Source organism: Phoca vitulina, unplaced genomic scaffold (assembly GCF_004348235.1).
Source record: "Phoca vitulina isolate PV1807 unplaced genomic scaffold, GSC_HSeal_1.0 scaffold93, whole genome shotgun sequence".
NCBI classification, from domain to species: domain Eukaryota; kingdom Metazoa; phylum Chordata; class Mammalia; order Carnivora; family Phocidae; genus Phoca; species Phoca vitulina.
In genome coordinates this window covers 2,760,744-2,784,945 of record NW_022589796.1, presented here as the reverse complement: position 1 = coordinate 2,784,945, position 24,202 = coordinate 2,760,744, and the positions used below count along the sequence as shown (strand labels likewise).

At 40.2% G+C, this 24,202-nt stretch overlaps 2 protein-coding genes across 8 annotated transcripts in view; one reads left to right on the top strand and one right to left on the bottom strand.

Moving 5' to 3' along the window:
- The window catches only part of ABI1 (abl interactor 1), a 133,842-nt gene extending 123,890 nt beyond the window's left edge, over positions 1-9,952 (top strand). For all 4 annotated transcript variants that reach the window (XM_032396701.1, XM_032396703.1, XM_032396702.1 and 1 more), the window contains 2 exons: positions 3,868-4,053; positions 7,792-9,952. In XM_032396701.1, the coding sequence (XP_032252592.1) occupies positions 3,868-4,053; positions 7,792-7,967 (362 nt within the window). In that variant the 3' untranslated portion in view covers positions 7,968-9,952. The remainder of the gene's footprint in view (positions 1-3,867; positions 4,054-7,791) is intronic.
- The window catches only part of PDSS1 (decaprenyl diphosphate synthase subunit 1), a 42,185-nt gene continuing 27,738 nt past the window's right edge, over positions 9,756-24,202 (bottom strand). For 3 of the 4 annotated variants that reach the window (XM_032396705.1, XM_032396706.1, XM_032396708.1), the window contains 4 exons: positions 19,693-19,773; positions 19,473-19,586; positions 13,775-13,855; positions 9,756-10,212 (listed from right to left, as the gene is read on the bottom strand). In XM_032396705.1, coding sequence (XP_032252596.1) covers positions 10,072-10,212; positions 13,775-13,855; positions 19,473-19,586; positions 19,693-19,773 — 417 coding nt within the window. In that variant the 3' untranslated portion in view covers positions 9,756-10,071. Of the gene's footprint in view, positions 10,213-13,774; positions 13,856-15,936; positions 17,014-19,472; positions 19,587-19,692; positions 19,774-24,202 lie in introns of those variants that run through there. The other variant, XM_032396707.1, reaches the window with a different exon arrangement.

Sequence of the window (24,202 nt, the reverse complement as noted above, 5' to 3'; positions counted from 1 at the left end):
AAAGATTTTATTTATTTATTTGACAGAGACACAGCGAGAGAGGGAACACAAGCAGGGGGAGCAGGAGAGGGAGAAGCAGGCTTCCTGCCGAGCAGGCAGCCCGATGCGGGGCTCGATCCCAGGACCCTAGGATCATGACCTGAGCCGAAGGCAGACGCTTAACAACTGAGCCACGCAGGCGCCCTGAAGCCTCAGATTTTTATACAGAAGTAATTTTGAACCTATATAAAGATTTGTTGTTAGGATAAGAATGAATTTGCAAGAATAAGTAATTTACATCCAGGTTATCCATGCGAGAGTGATAATGGCGAGCCCTCTTTTGTGTTTTGGCTACATGCAGGCCCATGAGGAATATTTTTAAATAAACACATCTGTCCGCTTTTAGGTGTTCTCTCAGGGAGGTCAGGTTAATGATTTTTGGAAATTCTTTTGAATATATGGATTTGATTAGGATAGAATAGTTTATATTGCTGCCTGATTACCTTGAGGTTCCAGAAGATGTATAATCCTAACTGCACAATCAGAGTGAATGTTACTTGACAAAATAAAAAAATACCACCATTACTGAATTGTACTAGGCCAAAATAGCTGTTGAGATTGAGATGGTAAGGTGGTCTAGTAGTGATTTACTTCACGTGGGATCATTGCCATGCAAATAAATTTTAGAATGGTTTGAACAAATGTGTAACCCACATGATTACCCCATCTTCCAGGAGAATACAGTGTGGCAAATTCCATTGTTCAGCTTTTGCTGACTCTGTTGTGTAATTCTCCACATTTCCTCCCTTCCTCCAGTCAAATAATTGTTTATTCAGTGTTATGTCCTAGGCTCTGAGAAGAGTACAAATAGTCTAAGACAAAGTTTGTACCTTTAAGAAACATGTATAATTGAATGGGCTTTTTATAAAATGTTGTAGTTCCAAAATGTTGAAATTTCTGAGTGTAAACTGTCCTTATTGTTAACATTTGTTTGAAAACTCCAGTATGTTTAAACTTATAAAAAAAAATGTGAATCTTATTTTTTTAAGAAGACGTGAATAAGGGTAAATTGCCAGTCCTTAATGCTGTAAGAGTTTAAAAACTTGAGCTGCCTTACAGTCAAAAAGGGGGAGGAAATATTTTAAGATAGCCATAATAAACATCCATTTAGTGGGGCCAAAGCATATTGACTAGCATTTTGGTAACTCCTTTTTTTTTTTTTTTTTTTAAAGATTTTACTTATTTATTAGAGGGAGAGTAAGCACGAGGGGGAGAGAGAGAGCACGCGCACACCAGCTGAAGGAGAGGGAGAGGAAGAAGCAAACCCCCCCCCCCCCCCCCCCCCACCGAGCAGGAAGGCTCTATCCCAGGACCCTGAGATCATGACCTGAGCCCAAGGCAGAAGCTTAACTGACAGCCACTCTGGCACCCCAACTTTTTTTTTTTTTTTTTTGATAGAAACTCAGTATTAATGTATACAGTTCTGGGCATGCATGGTTTTTGCTAAGGAGGACCATGGTACTTAATATTTTATTTTAGTTCTTTTCCTCAGACTTATGAACTGGAATCAGTTATTCTCCTTGTGCTGCAGAATGTGCAGCTTTATTTAGGATCTATTTTCTTTGAAGGCATGTTAGGAAGATTGATTATAAACTATATATCAGTATTTTACATGTTTTATGGAGTACGAATTTTCTGTGTTCTTCTCTTAAATATGCAGTTTCCTGTGGCACTCAAAATTGGTGATAATAAATGCCTGTGGCAGTTAACGTACTAAATGTGCTTCAGTTTAAGACATGAGCCCCTAAAAAAGTCCATGTGTTTACATCTGTTTATGATTAACATCAGGAAGCATTTTTGAACTAATTATGTGTGGTGCTAGACAAAGGATTATGCATAGAGAATTAGATTGACCAGACTTCTGCTCTTGTGTATATATGATTTGGAGATAAGCCAGTGTAGATTCACAGCAGTTGGACATGAAGACAATTGAGTGAAAACATGAAATTGGTAAGTTACGTATAAGTCAGAGTAAATGCAATTTAGGGATTCAGGCAAACATACAATTTATCATTAAGCCAAATTAAGGATATGAGCTGTGGCTCTTTGATGTTAGGATGGATTCATACCCATTTTTTTCTCCTCTCAATAATATTAGAAAGCTTTGTGGAGAAAGTAGGGGCAAAAAGGATCCAAGCATTGGATGGAAAAATAAATTGTAGACCTGCTTGATAGCCTTCAGAATGAGCATCACTACACAGGATTTATTTTCTCATAGTCTTTCTCGTCCCCTGATAGGATCCAATAAAAATCACAGAATTAAAGTGGTTATGGAAGTAGGGCTATTATCCATATCTGTTCTAAGTTTGGATCCCTTGGTTATATTCTCAGCACGTTATTCCAAATAGGGAGGAGTAAACTTTAAAACCTGTATTACAAATAGATTATGACTGCATGCTTTGATTACATAAATAGCCCCAGAAATTGGCATTTGAGTTAGTATGTTGGTATTCTGAGTTTCTCCCCTGCAGATATTATAGAATTCTTTGTATCAATTTGTGTCAAAACATTTTCACGTTTTTTTTTTAAGATTTTATTTATTTGAGAGAGAATGAGAGAGAGAGAGAGAGCACAAGAGGGGGGAGGGTCAGAGGGAGAAGCAGACTCCCTGCTAAGCAGGGAGCCCGATGTGGGACTCGATCCCGGGACTCCAGGATCATGACCTGAGCCGAAAGCAGCCGCTTAACCAACTGAGCCACCCAGGCGCCCCAAACATTTTCACATCTTTAACTTTCAAAGAAATTTGTGGATCAGAAATTCAAATTAAGAATTAGTTGTGTGTTCTAGCTTTGAATTCCTTAATATTGGGAGCACTTGTTAGCTGGTATCATAATAGTTGAGGGAGCTCTAGCCTGACATTTTCTCATTTCACTGTTCGATTATTTAAATCACACACATACATGTAACCACACCCATCTACAACTTGAGGTATGAGTCGTTATTGTTTTGCATGATATAAGTTCCTTTTTGTTTGTTTTTAGTTATTACATCTTTCTGCAACACTTTATTTTAAAAATCTTTATTGTGGATGTATTCTTAGAAAATTGGATCTTTAGGATCGAGTCTTTCCCCCATCCCATACTTAAGTTTTACTAACAATAATGCAAAAATTCTTAGCTTGTTTTCTGCATTTAAAAAGTTGATTATGAATTATAGACATTTCTGAAAATATTCAATGAGATTTTGTATTAGCTTGGAATTATTTATTTTCTAATTTAATTTCTCTTACTAAAATTTAAATAAAAGAATAGAAAACCTACACATAGAAGCAGACCTGATACTGCCAACTTTTTTCTCGATTAAAACAGACAAAAATAAATATCCACCCACTGGAGGCTTATTTCTAGGGAACTAAAGGATAACTAAAAGCTAAAATCGGGGACCTGAATGTGCACAGTGAATTGGTTATCAAACCTTAAATGTAATGGTATACATAACATTTACAGTAGTCCAAATGAGAAATGTGACATAAGGCTTATTTAAGGAGGTAGGCTAACTGAAGAGTGACGTTTGTTCTGGTCCGAGCCTTGGAGTAAGGAAACTTCTTTACTCCTGTGATCCTTACAAAGAGAGACATTGTGTCCTAACTTCCTGCATTCATTAATTTGTAGCACTTCCTAATACTCTCATTTTTAGCTTATTTTATTATTGCAGAATTACTATTAAGAGTAGTAGAAGCTCTAACACGCCAAGCTTTTATTTCTAATCATTGCATGTTTTATTATAGTGCATGCTATATACAAATTAGAGCTTTCTTAAATTCTTTTAACTTATGAATTTTCATTTACTGTAATTTCTGATTCAAATTAATTATCTAAATTCTTTTAGTTGCTGATAGTCCAACTCCACCACCACCACCTCCCCCAGATGACATCCCCATGTTTGATGACTCTCCACCTCCGCCACCACCACCTCCAGTGGATTATGAAGATGAAGAGGCTGCAGTAGTTCAGTATAATGATCCATATGCAGATGGGGATCCTGCCTGGGCCCCCAAGAATTATATTGAGAAAGGTAAGGTACAGTCATCATTGAATTGAGGTAAAGGAAACCTAACCTAATTATAGAATTTTAGAGCTATAAAGAACATCCAGTCCAGTGTTTCTCAACCCTTTGAATAGCTTTATCAGCCAACATAATTTAGTTAAGTCTTATTTCCTATACATTTCCGATATAAAGGGATGGACTTTATTTTTTTAAGTTAAAAGTATGTTACGATGTTAGATGTGGTTTTTCAAATGACATAGGCTTCCAGCTGGAGATGAACTTGCCTGTTTGCATTTTATAGATGAAACAAATAAAGCACAGAAAAGGAGTTAAATGACTTACTAAAGTTATATAATTAGTAAAGATTTAAAACAAAATTTCTAAGCTCTTAGAAACCTTTCATATCTAAATATTTAAAAATATATTGAGACTATCATGAGGAAGAGCCTCAGTTAAGGTTTTCAGTTAGTTGATCTTGTAAAAGAGAAGATAATCACTAGAATTTCATTTCATGAGATTATGTATAACTCTAACATCCAAATTTATCAAAATTACCTGACATTCACTATAATTTTGTATTAAGAAACTAGTGGTAGGAAAGAAAGAAATCCTGTTTTTAGAGAGTTAATTGCTTTTCTTCATCCAGCTCTGGGTTGTTTTAAAATCTGTATTTGTCAAGTTTTGAAAAATGCTTGTAATGTAGTTAAGCACATTTGACTGCCTTTGAAATATATTCCCTTCCATTGGTCTTTACTTGATTAATTGACATTAAGCAAGTAGCTGTAGCTCTTGAGACCAGCAGCATTCTCTTGTGCCAAAGTTTTGAATACATGGCTAAAAGGGAATTTGCTGTTTGCCTTTGTGTGTGTGTGTGTGTGTGTGTGTGTGTGTGTGTGTTTAAATTTTTTGAGTATAGCTGACACAATGTTATGTTAGTTTCAGGTTTACAACATATGATTCAGCATCTCTATAGGTTATGCTGTGCTCACCACAAGTGTAGCTGCCGTCTGTCACTGTACAAGCTATTAAAATACCATTGACTACATTCTCTAGGCTGTACCTTTTTAAATATTTTTAAACTGTGAATATTCTACATACTGTTCAGGAAATCTTGAATAGTCTATGTTTAGATTCTCCTCTACCTTTAAATAGAGATATGTTGTGGTTATTATGAGGTTAATAAACTTAAGTAGTCTTGAGTTGTGTACCTGTATTTCCTGGTTTAGAAAAGCAGATTTAACTTTAAATTGGGACTAATATGGAACTAATAAAAATTGATCAATTTAAAATGATATAATGGTTAATACACTGGGCAATAGAGCAGAATTACAAAATGTCTTTACAAGTTGAAATAATAGTCTTAAGTTAGTGGTCATCACACATGTTTTGTAGAAGGTCAGATAATATTTTTAATTTAAAAAAATTGAGGTATAGTTAACAGCAGCATTGTTTCAGGTGTACAACATAATAATTTGATACGTTTGTATTGCAGAAACGAAATACTTTTAACTTTGCCAACCATAGTCTTTTTTGTCACAACTACTCAGCCCTTCTGTTGCAGCACAAAAGCAGCCATAGACAGTACATAAGTGAGTGGATATGTCCATGTTCCAATAAAACTTTATTTACAAAAAAGGCAATGGTTTGGATTTGGCCATGGGCCATTGTTTGCTGACCCGTAGTCTAAATCAGAGAGTTGAGATTTAGTAGGATTATATTTCAAGTCTTTTTAAATAGTCACCTTTATAATCACAAGATGAATAAGACCTGGTTTAATAGGAATTTCGTTGAATATATTAATCATGAATGTTTTGGACATGAATGTTCCAAAAGCCACATTCTTAGGGTACATTAGGTGAACTGTAACCTAATATATACCAATCTGATCATATCCATTATATTATACTGGTATCTATGTCTAGTTTTGAGTACCACATTTTAAGATCCTGCAAATAGGAATGTCTTCAAGAGGAGAATATCAGGAGGCAAAATATCTAGGAAGTGCATCTATAATGTGAAACAGTTGAAAGCATTGTTTCTAAGTTGAGAAGATTGCAGGGGAACTAAGTAGCTCTCTTCAAATTTTTATCATCTAGAAGTAGGATTAGAGTATGAAACTTTGAGTTCCAAAAAATCCTATAGTACATACAGAAGGGGGAGTTTAGCTCTTTGTGTGAATTAAGATTCTGGAGAGTGGAATGGACATTGACTTGTTAATGATTAAGTACTCAGCAGTAAGCATAATTATATGAGAGAATATATGCATTGGGGAGGTGAAGTTGGGAACGACTAGGATTCATTTACAAAAGGACTTGGAGAATAGAAACAATTAATTTGTTCAGTACTCTTACCATCTCTTTGTCTAAGTGAAACTAAAAGCATGAGGAAAAGAAAGCTTTCATTCTTCTTTGAGGGTGTCAGGCTTTTGTCATGATCAGTCTGAAAGTCCTCTACACCACACAAACTCTAATCTGTCGTGACTCTGAGTACAAAGAAATTAATGTTACCGAAGCTAATAAATAATTGACAAATTAATAAGTAATATGTTAACTGACTAAATTATTACACTGTTTTCCTTCCTAATGGTTTTCTAGTAATCACTCAGTTTTCTTGAATGGTTATTTAGCCAAAAGTAATACCAGGATAATAATTTAGTATTATTTATTCTGTATGTTTTTGGGTTTTTTTGAAACTGGATAGGTCAGTGAGCTTATAACTATGATTCTGCTGCAGGATTAAAATGGAGGAGAATGGACTTGAGTTTACTTAATACAGTTTTGTAAAGGGAAAAAAAGGCTGCCTATTTTAATTTTGTGAATGGTGCTATGGATCAGTACTTCAGATGTCTTCCTTATTTATAATTCACTAATTCAGAATAATTAGGAGAAGTTATCTTTCTCAGGGGAAAAGGGAGTTCCAAAATATCTTAAGTGTCCTAACAACTGTTTTAAGAAAAAAGATAACATGGGGTAATGAAATCTCTTTTCACATATACTAGAAAATTGCATATAACTTTAGAACTATCAGGCTATAAAGGCAGAATGAAGGAACAATTATATTCATAAACCAGTTGTTTGGAAAACTAGTAACGTTTTGATGACTGTCCTTTCCACAGTACTGTTTACAAAGGAAGTGAATATTTTGAATTCAAAATAATCAAATACCACAGAATCGCAAACAGTTCTCTAAGTCTTAATTAATGGGTCTTTGCTCACCTATTTCCCCGTTTTAAAAAAAATATCCAGTTGACCTTTAAAGTATGTAAATACTCTCTTAAACAATCTAGGTTTGGCTCCATAAATTACATGCTTATTTTCTGTGGATAAGTAGCATGAGATTGACCTCCCAAGATATGTGTATTTTTAAATTAGGTTGGGTTGTTACCTGATTTACTGATTGGCTCTGTAGCTTTGCCCACTACGTATTTTGGAAAATGGTGTTTTGCAGTGGTTGGTGCTTAGTCGATATTTGAACAAATGAAACATCTAATAAATATGAAAATTCAGGGATCTTTACCGGATAGATTGGTTGAAACTATGGACGTCTCTCTAGTCAAATTGTAAATTTGGTCCTATGATCAGGCCAGTGATTTAGGCACATGGTTGGCCACTGACTTACCTGTTCTTACTGATGTAAGAATTAACAGTATTTGTACAAATAGTTGGTTTTGCTATACTATAGATTTAGCTGGCATTGCATTTTAAAATACAGTTAAATGTTGGAAATAGTGCACTTACCATGGTATTTCAACTGTTCTTTCCATAGTTGTGGCAATATATGATTATACAAAAGACAAGGATGATGAGCTTTCATTTATGGAGGGTGCAATCATTTACGTAATAAAGAAGAATGACGATGGCTGGTATGAAGGAGTCTGCAATCGAGTGACTGGTCTGTTCCCTGGGAACTATGTTGAATCAATCATGCACTATACTGATTAAATTTTTTTGCTTTTAAAGTAGGTTCTTAATCTCAGTCATACTGTGGGACTATTATGGTTAACAGAATTGTCTTAAAATGTTTTAAAACGTGCCCATTCTTTCAGGACATGCCGTTTTATTGGTATAATTGAATGTCTACCTGTAAGCATACATCTTTGAGGCAGTTTGTGTATTGCTAAACGGCAATATATACAAGAGGCTGTCCATAACTGATTATGCTTATGTACTTACTTACACAGTTAACTTTATGACCAGCCTAAGTATTCTGGGGGTGTGGGGTATAATATTTAACAAATCATGATTCAGATTGTACCATTACATGTTTCAGTGCAGCATGGTTACTAACGCTATGTCAGACTAATATTAAAATCAGAAAATTTCAATCCTGGTGCTGGTCATACTTTTTGTTTAGACTTTCTCATTCTTGAAATATACTATTTGTTTAAAGCATGCATACAAATTTATGTATTGAAATATACTTAAAAAATCCAAGATGCTTCCAATTTGTGTAATATTTACTTGGAGTACTCGTACTTAGGTCTCTTGAAATGAATTGAGTCTCTAAGGTCTCCATGTGAAACAAAACAAAGGGTTATCTGTAATGTTGTAATTTGTACCTAAGTTTTTTAATGAGTGAATTTGCATTATAAATTTTTTCCATTCATAAATATATAAGTGAACCAAAGGTTTTTGTCCTTTCATTCACTGGTTTGCTTTTAAAATAAATAAATAAATGAATAAATAAATGAGTAAATAAAAGATACTGATTTATTGCAGAATTATGGTTCTATTTTCTCAATATATTAACTTGGAAAAAAATATTAGCCTTATCTCAACCTGTCCCAATGGCAGTGACTGATTTTTGCAGATTTAAAATCTGAGATGGGTATTTACAAGTCAATCTACTGAATTCCTTTTCTAAAGTAACTTTTTCAGAGCTAAGAAAATGTGTTAAAGTGTGCACATTCTGTAAGTAAAATTCTTAAGGGCTTGCCGTATCAGTCCTTCGGTTTTCCAGTGGATTGTTGTATACTGGGTTCAATGAAAGGAAATTATAAGTATCTTTTACATGTTGTTTTTGTAGAAGTGGGTGCAACTGACTTTTGAATAGGCGCTATTTAATCCATTACCTGGCACTAGCAACTTAAAAAGGTTTTAAAAAGAAAATAATTCATAAAAAGGTGGATCATGTATTAATCAGTGAACAGGGAATATACCTGACCAACAGATTTATATTGTCTTTTGAAATAATTGAAATGCAACACATGCACTTTGTGTGTCTCCTCTTAATTTAAGGGAAGGTTGGAGGGATGTTTTTTTCTTGTGTGTAATTCTGTATTGCCTAGGATATTAAATTAGAGCACTCAAGTGTGGGTTTCTATGTATTGAGGATTTGTTTGGATTTCAAATTACAGTTATGTACTGGGCGTTACAGACTTATAACAGCATAGTAAATGGTAAGACTAGTGCAAAACATTTATTTCTGAAAATTAAAGGCCATTATTGCTATCAAATCAATGTGACTGTTGTATATGCATTTTGCCTTTGTTAATTTTAAACATGATTTCAGTATCACTAGTGATCAGCTAGCTACCTTTTTCATTTTTTTCAAGTGGAATGTTCTCTTAATTTTGTATATAACCTGTTGTCTAAATTTTATGTACAGTCTTTTATAATAAACCATTCTCCTATATGAAATTTTGGATACTGTTAAAATCTAATGTGGATTGAAATGTAGACTTCACAGTTTTTGTGACCTTTACTCCTAAGGTGAAACACGATAAACCATTTGAATTTTAACATTGATTATTTATTTGTGTAATGGCTTTACATGTGGATCTTAACAGTGTAAACAATACCACATATAACCATCAAGATACCTCGATTAGAATTTACAGGACTAGAGTGACAGATTCGGATGGTCTAATTACATTTAAAAAGTTTTCTGAAAAAATTTTGTCAATAAAAAAAAAATTGCCCATCAATAAGGTTGAAATGATTTTTTGAAATGATTTTTGGTTATCTGCACATAAAGCAAAATATATTTCACAAAATTCTTTAGGCACAGTCTGGTAAAATAGCTGCCAGAAATAACAAAGAGTTGTCATTTATCTCTTGTGAGTACAATTTCTGAAAGCTGTATGAGGGCGTCTCTTTCAGGGGACGGTCGAAGTTTACTGATCTCTCTTACTGCTTCGTGGCAGTACCGCTGTGCGAGGTAGGTGGTTTGCTGTACACCGTCACTCTGGTGGGGGGGGGGGCGTGGACAGAACAAAAGAGGACAGACACATCACTCACTGATCAGCTCTTAAATTCCTGCTATGATAGAGAGCTAAAATATATTTTTATCAAGATCAGGTTAATAGCCAAACTAAGTCTCAAGTGCCCTCTCTCCAACTCATCACTCCAGCTTCCTCTGCCTACTGTGTTGAGGCACTTTTCTCGGACTGAAGCACATTTTTATTCTATCAGCATGCAAGGCAACTAACTCATTAATATTAAATAGCCACCTACTTTCCCTTATTTTTAAGTATTAAATTTTTAAGTAAAAAAAAAACTAAAGTTCAAAAAAGAACATACACATAACGAAAGAGCGCATATGATGGAAATCAACAGTTCCCTTCTTCCAAAGACACCAGCTTTATCTGCTGGTTTTAATGTCTTAATTAGCAACTTTAGTTATTATCTATTGCCCTTCTGCTGAGAAAGGTGAGGATTTAGCCCACCCACCCCACGCCTCCTGATTTGATAATCCTATTACTATCTTTAGTTCTTCTGTTAGTTACTTTTGTCCTTATGTAGCACCAACTACTTAATCTCAAGGATACCAGTGTTCTTTAACACCATAGAGATTTGCATTCTCTTCTGGAGCCATGTTTTTACGTTGGTTCTAAAGCTGAACACTAATAAAACACTGTTTCCGTGATGTAAAGATATGTTTACTACAGAATCAAGTCATGTACTGTCACTTCCATTTCCTTCCCCATCGTTCCAAGCTCACGAGCCCGCTGTCATTCAGAACAGAATTTTCCTAACGTCACTCTGAAAGGCCTCTGATTTTTTTGTACTTTACCAATTGACACAAAATAGGATGCATTTTAGTTTGCTCTGCCTTAGTGTACAGAAGCCTACTTTTGAATGTAACTGCCTGATCCATAATCTTTCCGCTGCCTTCATCATTCTGTTTGCTGCTTAGACTGACCGCCTTCCAGCTCTAACAGACAGCTGCCATCCCCAGCAGGTTTCCATCAAACTCTAGTTCATTCCACTGGTTTGAGTGCCCACAGCTTTCTCTTTCATGGTGTTTCCATGTTGTTACCGAAATACATCCACAGATAACTCACTCAGAGAATGGGTACTGGAAGTCAACTTTATAGTATAAGTGTGATGATGACTTCTGCATTCATATGTAATGAATGGTTTGAATGGATACAGAATTGTAGGTTTAAAATGTTTCCTCATCGGGGTGCCTGGGTGGCTCAGTCGTGGGGTATCTGCCTTCGGCTCGGGTCATGATCCCAGGGTCCTGGGATCGAGCCCCACATCGGGCTTCCTGCTCGGCGGGAAGCCTGCTCCTCTCTCTCCCACTCCCCCTGCTTGTGTTCCCTCTCTTGCTGTCTCTCTCTCTCTCTGTCAAATAAATACATTAAAAAAAAAAAAAAAGTTTCCTCATCATTTGGAAGGCCTTGCCTACTGCCTTCTAGCATCCAGGGTTTTTGCTATACACTGAGCCAGTTTTGAACTCTTCTCCTAACCACTCTTTAATTTCTTTTTGGATTCTCTTCCTGAAACACCCATCGTACTGATCCTCTCAAAGCTTTTCTCATTTTCTTTCCTTGCTGTTTACGTTTTTGAAGATTTGCTCATATCACGTTGTAACCCTCCTTTGGAGCTAGTTTTTCACAATCATTTAGACTTTTTTAGAGCTTGTACTGTTTTTTTTTTTTTTTTTTAATAGTTCTAGGGATACAGTATTTTTCCACCCCTATTAATATTTTTCCCTGAGTATTCCTGTTTATCTTTTTCCCTGAGTATTTCTGTTTACCTTGGTCTCACTCAGCAAGCTTTAATCAACCATTTAGTAATCCTACTAAGTAAATCCTAATCCATTCATATTTAATAAACGAATAGGGATTAGGAAGGAGCTCTGGGTGAAGGGTGCTAGGATTTAGAGGTCTTTGGAGAATTTAAGAGCATTCTTGTACCTTTCTAAATGCATTTCTGCCTAGGCTTGCTGGATCTTCTTCACTGTTTTGCTAAGAGCAACAGTTAATTTTCCCTCTTTTCAGTCCCACTTCTCACTTCAGCCTTCAGTAATACTATTTCTGACACCAGAACCTCTCCCAGGTACATTGACCTCTTTATCAGCTACAGCCCCTTCTCATACTGAGTTTCTATTTTTATTTTTTTTTAAATGTTTTATTTATTTATTCATGAGAGTCAGAGAGAGAGAGAGAGAGGCAGAGGCAGAAGGGAGGGAGAAGCAGGCTCCCCGCCTAGCAGGGAGCCAGATGCGGGACTCGATCCCAGGATGCTGGGATCAAGACCTGAGCCGAAGGCAGACGCTCAACCATCTGAGCCACCCAGGCGCCCCTCTCATACTGAGTTTTTAATAGTACTGCCAAACTACCCTCCAAAGAGGTGGTGATGCTTAACAATATAGAGAGTTAGTTAAGGGAAATACATCCTTTGGAGGGGGTCTTGCTTTTTGGAAGTCTGAAGGTAATTATTTGGAATTCTTTTAAGTACTGCACTAACCATAGATCAGACCACACATTAGCTTACTAAAAACTGCTCACCCCATCTCATTCATTATATCTACTGGCTCCAGATGACTTTGGGTTTGGATTTTGGAAACAGCTCATTCTCAAAAGATAGTTATCAAAAGTGAGAATATGTACAAAATGGGGCGCCTGGGTGGCTCAGTCGTTGGGCGTCTGCCTTTGGCTCAGGTCATGATCCCAGAGTCCTGGGATCGAGCCCCGCATCTGGCTCCCTGCTCTGCGGGAGGCCTGCTTCTCCCTCTCCCACTCCCCCTGCTTGTGTTCCCTCTCTCACTGTCTCTGTCAAATAAATAAAATCTTTAAAAAAAAAAAAAATGTAAAAAAGATCTGGCTTCTACAGAAAAGTTCTGAGGATATGTGGCAGTGTATCTGAAATAAGCTCACAGCCGCTGAAGGTGAAACAGTCCGCCTCTGTGGGCTCTTTTCTTGAGGGACTAAGGACGGCCAATACTGAGGTGACAGCTGCGAGCACCTGATAACCTGGTGGTGGCAAAGATGAGAGCCTGCACCAGGAGGCGTGTCTGGGTGACTGGAGGACAGCAGTGCTGCCTGCCAGTGGATTTGGGGAAGACTGGTTTCAAACCAGTGGGACTCAGCCCCTACTACACATTAGAATCACTTGGCTAGCTTTAAAAAAAAATCCCAGTGTCCAAAACCTTACCCAAGGCCACTTAAATTAGTCTTTAGATAGAAGGGAGGGGGGTGGGGGGATGGGTTAGCCTGGTGATGGTTATTAAAGAGGGCACGTCCTGCATGGAGCACTGGGTGTTATATGCAAACAATGAATCATGGAACACTACACCAAAAACTAATAATGTAATGTATGGTGATTAACATAACATAATAAAAATTAAAAAAAAATTCTAGAGGAAAAAAGAATTACAAGTTTCTCTTTCTCAGTTTTTGTCAAGTCAAGAATTGACCACACTTGGTTTTGTATCTAAAATTTGTTACATTATTTGGTTAAAGAACTTGGCAGTGTTGTACCTGCTCCGGCCTTATTTCTTTGTAAAATAATCATACCTGTAATACATATTGTCGAGCTCTGTCCACATCTCCAGGCAAACTGAACCGTCTCATTATCATAGCATTCATTTCTGGGAACTAACCATAAAGAAAAAATATTTATTGCTCTTGTGAAAATCAAATGATCTAACACTAAGTTTGTAACAATACGAAAAGACAAAAGGTGATTAAATGTTTAGATGGTGGGGGGGGCGCAATAAATTGTAGCAATTAAAGAAGCAGAGCTAAGAGAGACATCTATTTTCCATGCCCAGGGACTGAGCTGGTGCTCAGAAGAGGCAGCTGTTGATCCTTGTTCATTCTGGTGTTCTTTCTATTCTATTCTTGGGTCCAACACTGAGTAAGAAAGAGCGAAGGAACAAACTACATCCCTAAAATCTCCTTGTTGGCTTCTCTTACAGTTCTCAAACTTTAGATTGCACCAGAATCACCAGAGGCCTTCCTTGATCAGTAGGATTGGGGCCTCAGCATGCATTTCTAACAGATTCCCAGATGATATGGATTCTGCTGGTCTCTGCTGACATTTTGAGAAGCAGTGGCCTAGGATGAGGGTGGGAATTAGGCATTCTACTTTTAGTGCTAACCTGAGTGACACTTGAAAGACACTGAGGTATCTGAGCAGAGGGTATTATGAGCAGAGTTCTACCTCAGCAGCTCGTCAAGTGGGTCAGAGCAGGGGCTGCTCAGTGTTGACTGCATGCTGGTCAGTCGGGAAGCTTATGGTTGCCTGGATCTGCTCCCAAAGATTCTGATTATATTGGCTGGGGTGGGGTCTGGCCTGGGCATCAAGATTTTAAAAGCACTCCAGGTATTTTTAATGTGCAGCCAAGTTTGAGAACCACTGAATTACAGGAGGTAGAGAGGCCAGTCACGTTACTGTAGTTAATTTTAAAGACGACCAAAGTTAAGCTGTGGCACCAAGAGAAAAAAAGAAAATAGGTACACTGAAGATAAAAATCTATATTCTGCAACATGTAGGAACAATTCAGGAGAATCGTCACCATTAACAAAATCAGGAAGTCAGGACACCAGATCACTTCATTTTCTAGACCAGAGCTCTAGTCCTGGTGCCTCCATAGTCGAGTGCGTCCATGACCTGTGGGTCCTAGCCTCCTCCTCAGTGTCGTGCGGGAGCTTAACCAAATGAGCTGAAATCCGTTAGCTCTGGCAGCTTCTGGTTCCCTGACATAAGAGGTAAGATAGGTTTGGTTCTGGACACATCAGTGCTTACAGCAGTTGCCAGTTTTTCCCTGGCAGTGAGCCTGAAGTTGTTGTCCTGTAACCACCACCACGGTATTAGTAATCCTAGAAGAAAAAATAGGGCACACATAGAAAAACCTCAACCGGATGATGACAGATGAAGAATTAAGAGTGTTCCTTTCAGAGCAAAGTATGCATTGGAACAAAGTTCTAAACATGTAGAGGCTGCTCACATGCTTATAAAATGTAAAGGCCAGCAAATGGTTAGTTCTTAAAACCGGTAATTTGTTTTAGTTACTGGCCTTTAAGAATAGAACAATTTAAGTTTCACAGGAAACACATCAGGAAGCTCAAATCAATCAATTTTAGGGGTAGAAAAGCCAAATCAAGTAAGCATTTGTCTTAATACCGCATTCCAAAATTGGACTTCTGGAAGGCCATATCCTCAGAGCTGAGAGGACACTGTCCTGGGCGTCTAGTAAAATTACCTTGTTTATGGTATATGAGCTTTTTCTGCAGTACCAACAAGGGTGGTAAAATGTGCTGTGTGTGCTGACTCCTTTTACTATAAAAAGCATCGAGACAGCAAAGTTTGAAGAAAATATTTGCAACGATGTGACTACATCCTTCCTTTAAACATGTGGTGTGTGCAATTTTAATATGCAAATACTGAACTCTTCCTCTAGGCATCCCCATCCCCTTAACTGTGTACGTGGAGGAGAAATGAGGAGCGTGATGGGAACAACAGTTGCCTGCTTGCAGATTTCTTGAGAAATAAGAAAATTTTTGTTTGTCCAGGCTGTTTTAGTTAGAGGGCCTACAGGGAGACCTTCTAAGAGTAGGACGAATCAGGGGTATCTGGGTGGCTCAGTCGGTGGAGTGTCTGACTCTTGGTTTCGGCTCAGGTCATGATCTTGGGGTGGTGGGATTGAGCCCCGTGTCCGGCTCCACACTCAGTGGGGAGTCTGCCCCTCCCCCACTGCTTTCTCTCTTTCTCTAAAATAAATTTTTGTGGGGGGGGGGAAGCGTAGGAAAAACCATATTCTAACTGTGAAATGTATCCATAAACTAAACTACAAAGGTGATGAATAAATGTAGTGAGCTTACGCAAACAAAACCTGGGTAGCTAGGGGACCAGCTAGTCACACAGAAGCCCGTACAGCTGGTGCGGGGGCTGGGGCTGCTGAGGGTGGCTGGAAGTGTGGCTAAGGATGACATTTAGGTCTGGTGACTTATCAAATAAGAGAAGCAGAAGAAAGGAAACGATCTTTTAAAGGATTGAGAACTAATGTAATCTCATGAAAAAAAAAAACCCAAACAACACTTCTATTTTGTTTCTGAAGAGCTCAAGATCCAACTTACATGCTCTTTTAAAAGATCTGACATGACGTTTTTGTTCTTACAGGAAATATGTATACACATATAGATGTAAAGACACCGTCTTCGCTGGGACCCCTCCAGAAATCCCGAAATTTTTCTTAAAATCCCCTGTACTAACTGTTACCCAGAAACCTCTTTAGAGAGATGTCAAAAATAGTGAATCCAAAGACAGGGAGTTTCTATTAAGTTGCTGGGTCCAACAAATTCCTATTTCAAGACAGTAACTGTGTTAAAAAGGAAAAATGGCTTCCCAAAGTTGCTTGTTGTGGTCGAGACTCAGAGTTTGCAGATGGAAAAACTCAAAGACTAAGAATTGGCAGACAAAACTCACCCACCTACGGAAAAAGATTACAAACATCTTACAAGGACTCCGCTAAATGGGCAGGTTAATGACAGATCCAGAGGGCCGACACAGAGGCTCTTCTGGAGTGTCGCCAGTCCCAGAGCACACGAGTTACCTGCTCTGTGGGAAGCCCCACGGGGGATCAGACAAGCTCTCATCAACGTCCGTGCTGGCCATAGTAGGACATTGAGGAGTGAAAGGAATACTGGTCTTAGAAGAGTTGGTGTTTAATTGTCTGCTGTGCCAGTTACCAGATGTCTAATTTTGGCGAAGTTTGCGCATCCCTTTCTTATTTGTAGAGTGGGCATAATACCTACCACAAAGAGGAGTTGTGAGATTAGAGATACTGTATGAAAGAATCCTTCGCAAACCGTGAAAACAATTGCACTTTCATTAAATGGAGATACTGCACAGTCTCATGTTATTTTGGAATTTGTTTTACTCAAAATCACTTTTGGCCCCATAAATCTTTTCACACATTGCTGGCCCAAGAATCCCCTTTTTTTGACCGTGTAATCCACGGTAGAGCCTAAACTTGATGTTTTCTTTGAAAACAACTTTAACTTTTTTGAGTACCTTTTGCCTATGCGCCACAGGACAGAACAGCCAGTCTACTTAGGAAACAAGCTCTGTCCAGAGTCACTTCCTGCTCAGCCTCACTGTGTGTTCCCTTTTCTAAGGCTGCCCTGCGCGATTTTTCATTCCTTTTCCTACCGCCTTATGGGCAGATGGGAACAGTGCTGTCTGGTGAGGGTGAGTGGGTGCCTCGTGATGCTGCATTTCCCAGTGAGACACCCAGAGCACTGTGGTTTGGGATGCTGTAAGCTTTTGTGTGTTCCTTTTCCTTGCCCTTTTTTTATTTTAACCCGGCATTTTTAATCTCTTATGTATTACTCACTAATTCATATGTAGGAGTGATCCATTTTTCCCCCTGACTTTGACCCACTATGTCCGAAGGGAGAATTATTCACTACTCCTTTGTGTAGAGGAAAGCAAATTAGTTTCTTCTGAAATATGTTGACAGTGAAGCAATCAGAAGAGGCATCCATTCTCAATCAATCACAGACTCGGCTGTTAGTGTCACCGGGGCTCAGGACGACTACTTGTAACTGTTAAGATTTCTAAAAGTATGACAACCAAAGCTTTTTGGTAGACTGCAAGCTTCTTTCGGGAAAAGACCTGTTCCTTAGTCATTTTGATAACCTCAGGGCTTCACTAAAGGCATCTTCACTCACATTTGCTAACCAGGGTCTCTGGAGCAGGCTGACTACTGTTCGTAGTTGTCTAGACGGTGGGCAGTGACTGATCCTTCTACCCTCGGGCATGCCTTTACATTTACAGGGCTCATGAGTTCTCTGCTTTTAGGTGGGTAAAAAATAAAATGTTCCTTGCTCATGCTTTCATGTATACAAGGGGATTTTATAAATTTTTGTCAGAGCTTAGCACACGTTTTAATATTCTCCTTGAGTTTTGGGGCCGGCAAGTTAGTCTCCATAGGAGAAAGGACCCATTTATAGCACGCCTTTTCCTTCTCACCTCTGTCTCAAAATTCTGCGAGGACAGAGCCTGGCAGTGAGGACAGGTATTTCCACAATCCAACATCTCTGTTCGGAGCCCTCGTTCCTCAGTTGACAGCTGTCCCCTGGCCCAGCAGCCCCCCCTCCCCCCGGCCCCCGCAAAGCCATCAGCCTCCTCCGAGGAGAATTACCCGGGTTACAGCTCTGCTAGACAATGGATAAAAGATGATCTCTCCTTTCTTGGATCAGAAATTGATCAAAAGCAAGGTCACTGGTTTCAATAATGGAATCACTGAGTTCTATGGGAGACACAGTTTATCTTTGTAAATTCTGAGAAAGAACAGAGGCAAAATCTCAGAAAGACTAAGAGTTACTAAAATTTTAGACCAAAGAGCTAATTTTTAATTTCATGGCATGGTGACGAACATCTTACTGCTTTGCTAAGTTTTAACTGGATTAAATATACTACAAAGATGAAAATCTATTAAAAAGATGTCCAAATGCCAGCCAATATCCCACTTACTTCAAACCACATTTGGCCCAGCCCTAAGCAATGTGGCAGGGCTCCAGAGCAGGTTCTAGAAACGTCTGCCTCACAGACCCTGCAGCATCTCAAGTTCCTAAGCTCTCATCCACATTAAGGAGGATATGAAGGCAGCTTTACTTCCTTCCTTAACGGACAGTCCCTCAATCTGGAGAAGGAAGAAACTATGGTTCTAGCAGTGCATTCCACTGACTTCTTGACATTTTGAGGCCATGGCCAAGGCTGAGAGCAGCAGTCTCATTAAACTTCTAGAACTGCAGAATTTCTCAGAATTTCTTATGCTCGGAGGCCCTTCCTGTGCCTTTTTAAGGGGCTCTGAGGCACATCCCAAGTCCAGTCCCGAAACCAAGATGCGGAAACCATTCACCTTGTCAGTGCCAAAAATATATGGAAATCCTCATAATGCTACCTTAAATGCACACAGCATTTAATCTGTAAAGTACCTCTTGAACATTATCTCCGTTCCTCCTCACTACGGCCCTGGGAGGAAAGTTGTAAATCTCCTCAGTGTCACAGATAAGGACACAGATGAAGCTTAGAAGTAAAATAACATAACTGGTCCCAACATCTCAGTGGCAGAGGCCAGGATCAAATAGAGATCTGAGGTCTCTTATGTAAATGCTTTCCCACGCCTTCCTTATCTGAACCTTCCCGTCCGCTGTGCCCGGAAGATACCAAGCACTGTGTCAGAGGGAGTTTGGAAAACGTTACCTGTTGACAAGCAAATAACACTGGGCCCGTGGCTAACCCAAGCTTCAGGTCCGCTGATGTTGGTTTGCCCATCTGGTCAGAACATGAGGTGAAGTCTAACACGTCATCTATCAGCTAGTGGACGGAAAAAAGGAATGTCAGGAGGACGGCCAGCCCAGGCGTCACCGCTGCCCTTCCCATTGTGCCAATGGGCCATGTTCCTAAAAAACAGACGACCAACCTGAAAGGCGATGCCCACGTTTTTTCCGTATTGATAGGCAATCTCATGCACCACTGGGTCCGGGCATCCTAGGACAGAGACCTGAAGCAGAAAGAGAATTCTGGAATAAGTTGCTGACAATGAGCAGGGCAGCCAACCGAGGTGGTGAGGCTGTGTTACACAGTCAGGAGATCCCGCCATCAGAATGAGACCAGACATGCACAGAATACCTGTGGGTTGTTTTTTTTTTTTAAGATTTTATTTATTTGACAGAGAGAGAGAAGGAGAGAGCCAGCACAAGCAGGGCGAGTGGCAGAGGGAGAAGCAGGTTCCCTGCTGAGCAGAGAGCCCGACCGGGGCTTGATCCCAGGACCCTGAGACCAAGACCTATGCTAAAGGCAGACGCTTAACGACTGAGCCACCCAGGCGTCCCAGAATACCTGTTTTTAATGAAAGGGTTCCAGCCCCCATCTCAGATGGTTCTCTTAAATTCTAGGGAAGCTACTTGCCACCCCTCCTTTCCCAGGATAAGACCTCTTTTTCGCTGCTTTCAGCACTCAGCAAACTGGCCTAAATGTTGGCTCTATTTTTATTTTTCTATTGATTTAGCCATTTTTTGGGAACAGATATCTCATCTGCTCTAATCACACACGATGTTGCCATATATTTCGTTTGTAGTTCCTTTCTTTTAATAATTTTTGGTGATTTCACTTTTTTCTCAAATGCAGTTATTTCCTGACACGTCTGTAACAGCCTCTGCCCGCGCTTCACAGAGTTTTCTCATTAGCAAAGGGTCTTCACTGGTCCTACTTGTTTGTTTCTTATGCAAGAAGTAATTAGCTACATAAAAGCCCCCGCCCCCCCCCCTTTTCCGTGGAAGAGAAATAGGACTTCTAAGTCTTTCTAAAACTCAAAAAAACCCAGCCAGCACTGGCCACTTGAGTGCATTTCCCACTGCTCTGCTAAGCATGCTAAGCAGGTCCTGCCACATTTCTAGAAAACAAAGACTGGGTAAAAATCAAAAGCGGGGAGTGAGGGAGCGGCATCGACTTCACTGGAGAGGAAATGTCTATACTGAGTGCACGAGAAAGCCAGATGGCATCAGTGTCCTGCCTGCCGTGGGTCACTGATGATGATGAACTCGGTCTTCTGCCTTCAGTCCCGGCCTCCGCGGCCTCCTGGCCGGGCGCTCTGCAGTCAGGCCGCTAGGGGCGCACTTACGCCCCTTGCGACACCACGTGATCTCAGTGTATTACTTGGTATTTCTGTGCTTCGGTTTCCCCTTCTGTAAAAGGCAGGATCCAGAGCTCTTAGCTCGTAGGGCTGCTGTAAGGAATGCATATCATGCTACTTTTAAACCTCAGCACAGTGCCTGGCACCTGGTTATAACACTAGATGTTTGCTATTATTGTTAATAATCCTCCTCCTCCTCATCCCCTGGGCGCAGAAACCGGAGCTGGGCAGTGTCCATGCACCGCGGCTACTGAAAGCCAGATCCCACTACTTGCTCAGCCCTGAGGATGGTTTTGATGACGCAAGGAAGCCTGTGACTGTGTCACGTTTGGCTGCACGCCCTCAGATGACAATGTGCGTGTCGTGAAAGGTCAGGCGGCCACTTCCTTGAGTGAATAATAAACTCAGAACTGCTACAGGGAGGGAGTCCTCTTTCCAACCTAGGAGACCACATGCGACACAATTTAGAAACTCTGGCAAGAGTGAAGATATCCATCAACTTGGCTGAATGAATGAGCAGACGAGATTCGGGCAGCCGGGGATGCGCTGGCTCAGAACACGAGGACACCGCCTTTCTAGATGGAAACAACTCCCAGGGCACTCCTGTCCACGCAGTTACCTCAACACAAAATAGCACCGAAGTGCCAGCTTCCTTCCTGAAAAGTCAAAGACATTTAAAAACTCCATTCTATTTCTAAACTCACGGGATTAAAATTTATGGAGTACCTAGGATAAGCACTTTACATTATCTTAGTTAGACCTCACAACGTCCCATAGGCATTTCTTCTGTGGTTGATGGCTGCCAAGAGCGAACAATTCCTGAGCACCCAGTACGCACAGGTCCTGGTCTGAGGTTTCCCGCGTGTTAACGGACTCATGAGCGCGGCCCGGAGGCCCAGAGAGTGCGGACCAGACGTCGGGGGCTGGGGAATGGCGGAATCAGAATGTGAACCCAAGAGGTCTGACTCCAGAGCCCGAAGAGGTCAAGTGACGTGCCCGAGGACGCACACGGCCATGCGGTCGGCGCGCACCGGCCACCGCTCGCTCCCACGCGCTGACCCGGCCAGGAGCTGCTCTTCGCGAGCGCCTCCTGTTTCGCGGGCGGGAACGGGCCATTTCCGCTCCGAGCTCGGCGACCGCGGTGTAAAGGCCAGTCCTCACCGCCCGCAGAGAATCCTGCTCCCCCAGCCTGTGGACGGGTGGCCTGCGGCTGTCCCTCCACGGCCAGAAGGTCACAGGCCCCGCGTCTTTCCGGACGGGGGTGGGGGGCAGGGAATGGTTAAGGCAGAGAAGGCGGAGCTCGGCGAACCGTTCTGTGGGAAGCAGGCCCACGGCCAGGTCGGTCGTGCCTCTCGTGGGCGAAGGGCCGCACCTCCTGGAACGTAGCCGGGCTGGCGGCCAGTCACCTGCGCTACCGTTCTGACTCGCGGAGCTTTGTTATGGTTTCATACACTAGAAACGGACAGCAGCCTCCAACCCCAAACACAAAATCCGTAAGAATGGGAGGGAAGCCCTAAAATGGAGTAAAGAAAAAAAAAAAAAACCTAACCTGTATTTCAAATAATAATGTAACCACACTGAAAAGGGATGAAAGGTAACTTCTGAATACAGATCTTTGATTGTATCATCCTCAGGCTAAAGACAAAAGGAGCTATAAACACATACTGAACTACTAGGGTTGTTTTGTTTTAACAGAGATAAGAAGTTACCAATTTTTAAGCCCCTATGCTATATATATTCTAGGGAATTGAGCAAATAAATATACTGGGGAGAATGGGAGCCAAGCTTCTTACTCTTGGGGAAAGGAGTTACAAGTACAGTTGACCGTTGAATAACATGGGAGTTAGGGGTGATGACACTGCCCCCCCATCTCTCCTGCAGTTGCAAATCTAGGTATAACTTTTGACTCCCCCAAAACTTAACTACTAACAGTCTCCTTCTGACCAGAAGTCTCCCTGATTAACACATTCGATTAACACATATTTTGTGGTTATATGCATTATATCCTGTATTCTTATAATAAAGTTAGAGAAAAGAAAATATTAGAAAAATCGTAAGGAAGAGAAAGGACTTTCACAGTGCTATACTGTATTTATTTAAAAAAAATTAAAAAACACAACCTGCACAGAAGGACCTGTGCAATTCAAACCCATGTGGTTCAAAGGTCAACTGTATGGAAAGAAGGAATGCTAGAATAAATCATGAATCATGTGGTTACCTCATGGTTGTAAATGCACATAGGTGAGGGGCACCTGGGTTGCTCAGTTAAGCATCTACCTTCAGCTCAGGTCATGATTCCAGGGTTCTGGGATAGAGCCCCGCATGCTTCTCCCTTTCCCTCTGCAACCCCCCCATCTCTCTCAAATAAATAAAATCTTAAAAATAAAGAACTATATAATTATAAAAATAAATAAATAAATAAACGCACACACATAGATGGGATATAAAAAGACCAAGATAGATGCATATTCACACATACACATATTAAAATCTCCTAGCTCTGTCCACTGGGAGGGCCCAGTGATACCTAGGGCAGGATCTTGGTTTCTAAATACCATTCTCCACCAGAAAGAACAGGGCTCCTTGGAGAAATTATGAATCCTAGTGCTGGGAAGGGCAAGATGAGCCTAGAACATCTCCTGCTAGAAATTAAGAAAGTGCGGAAAGAATGAAGGGGGTGGATTAACAAGACACAGGAGCCAGGTTAAAGGGCTTTTCCCATTGGCCAAATAGAGGATACTTCAGCATTTAAATAAATAAAAATAAAGGGTTATAATCTATAGAATAAGAATGTTAAGAGTCCATATAGATAAGATCATCCTTAAAATAGAAGACCCACTCTATTGGAGAAGCGTGGTGTGGAAGGAATGACAGAATTCACACAACCATCATTCACCACCATCATGGTACTAAGTTGAAAGCATCATAAGCCGATGTGAAAACTGGAGAGTTTGATAAGAAGCAGATTTACATAATCTCAAAGTACCTTCCCAGATAGGGAAAAACAGTAACTTTCAAGTGAAGAAACCAGGCAGTCACCACTGCAATCAAGTGATCAAAGTGAACATCACCAGTAAAAGGACATGTGCCCCCTGACACGACGAACTGAGAAGGGGCATCCCTTCTGCTGTCTTCCTGCCCCAAATGCATAACCTGTATCTCAGCGTGCGAAGTAGCAGACAAATCCAACTCGAGAGGCTCAACAACATAACCGGACTGTGCTCTTCAAAATATTAAGGGAATGTAAGAACCCAGACGGACCGGGGAACTGTTCCAGATGGAGAGACTAAAGATTCAC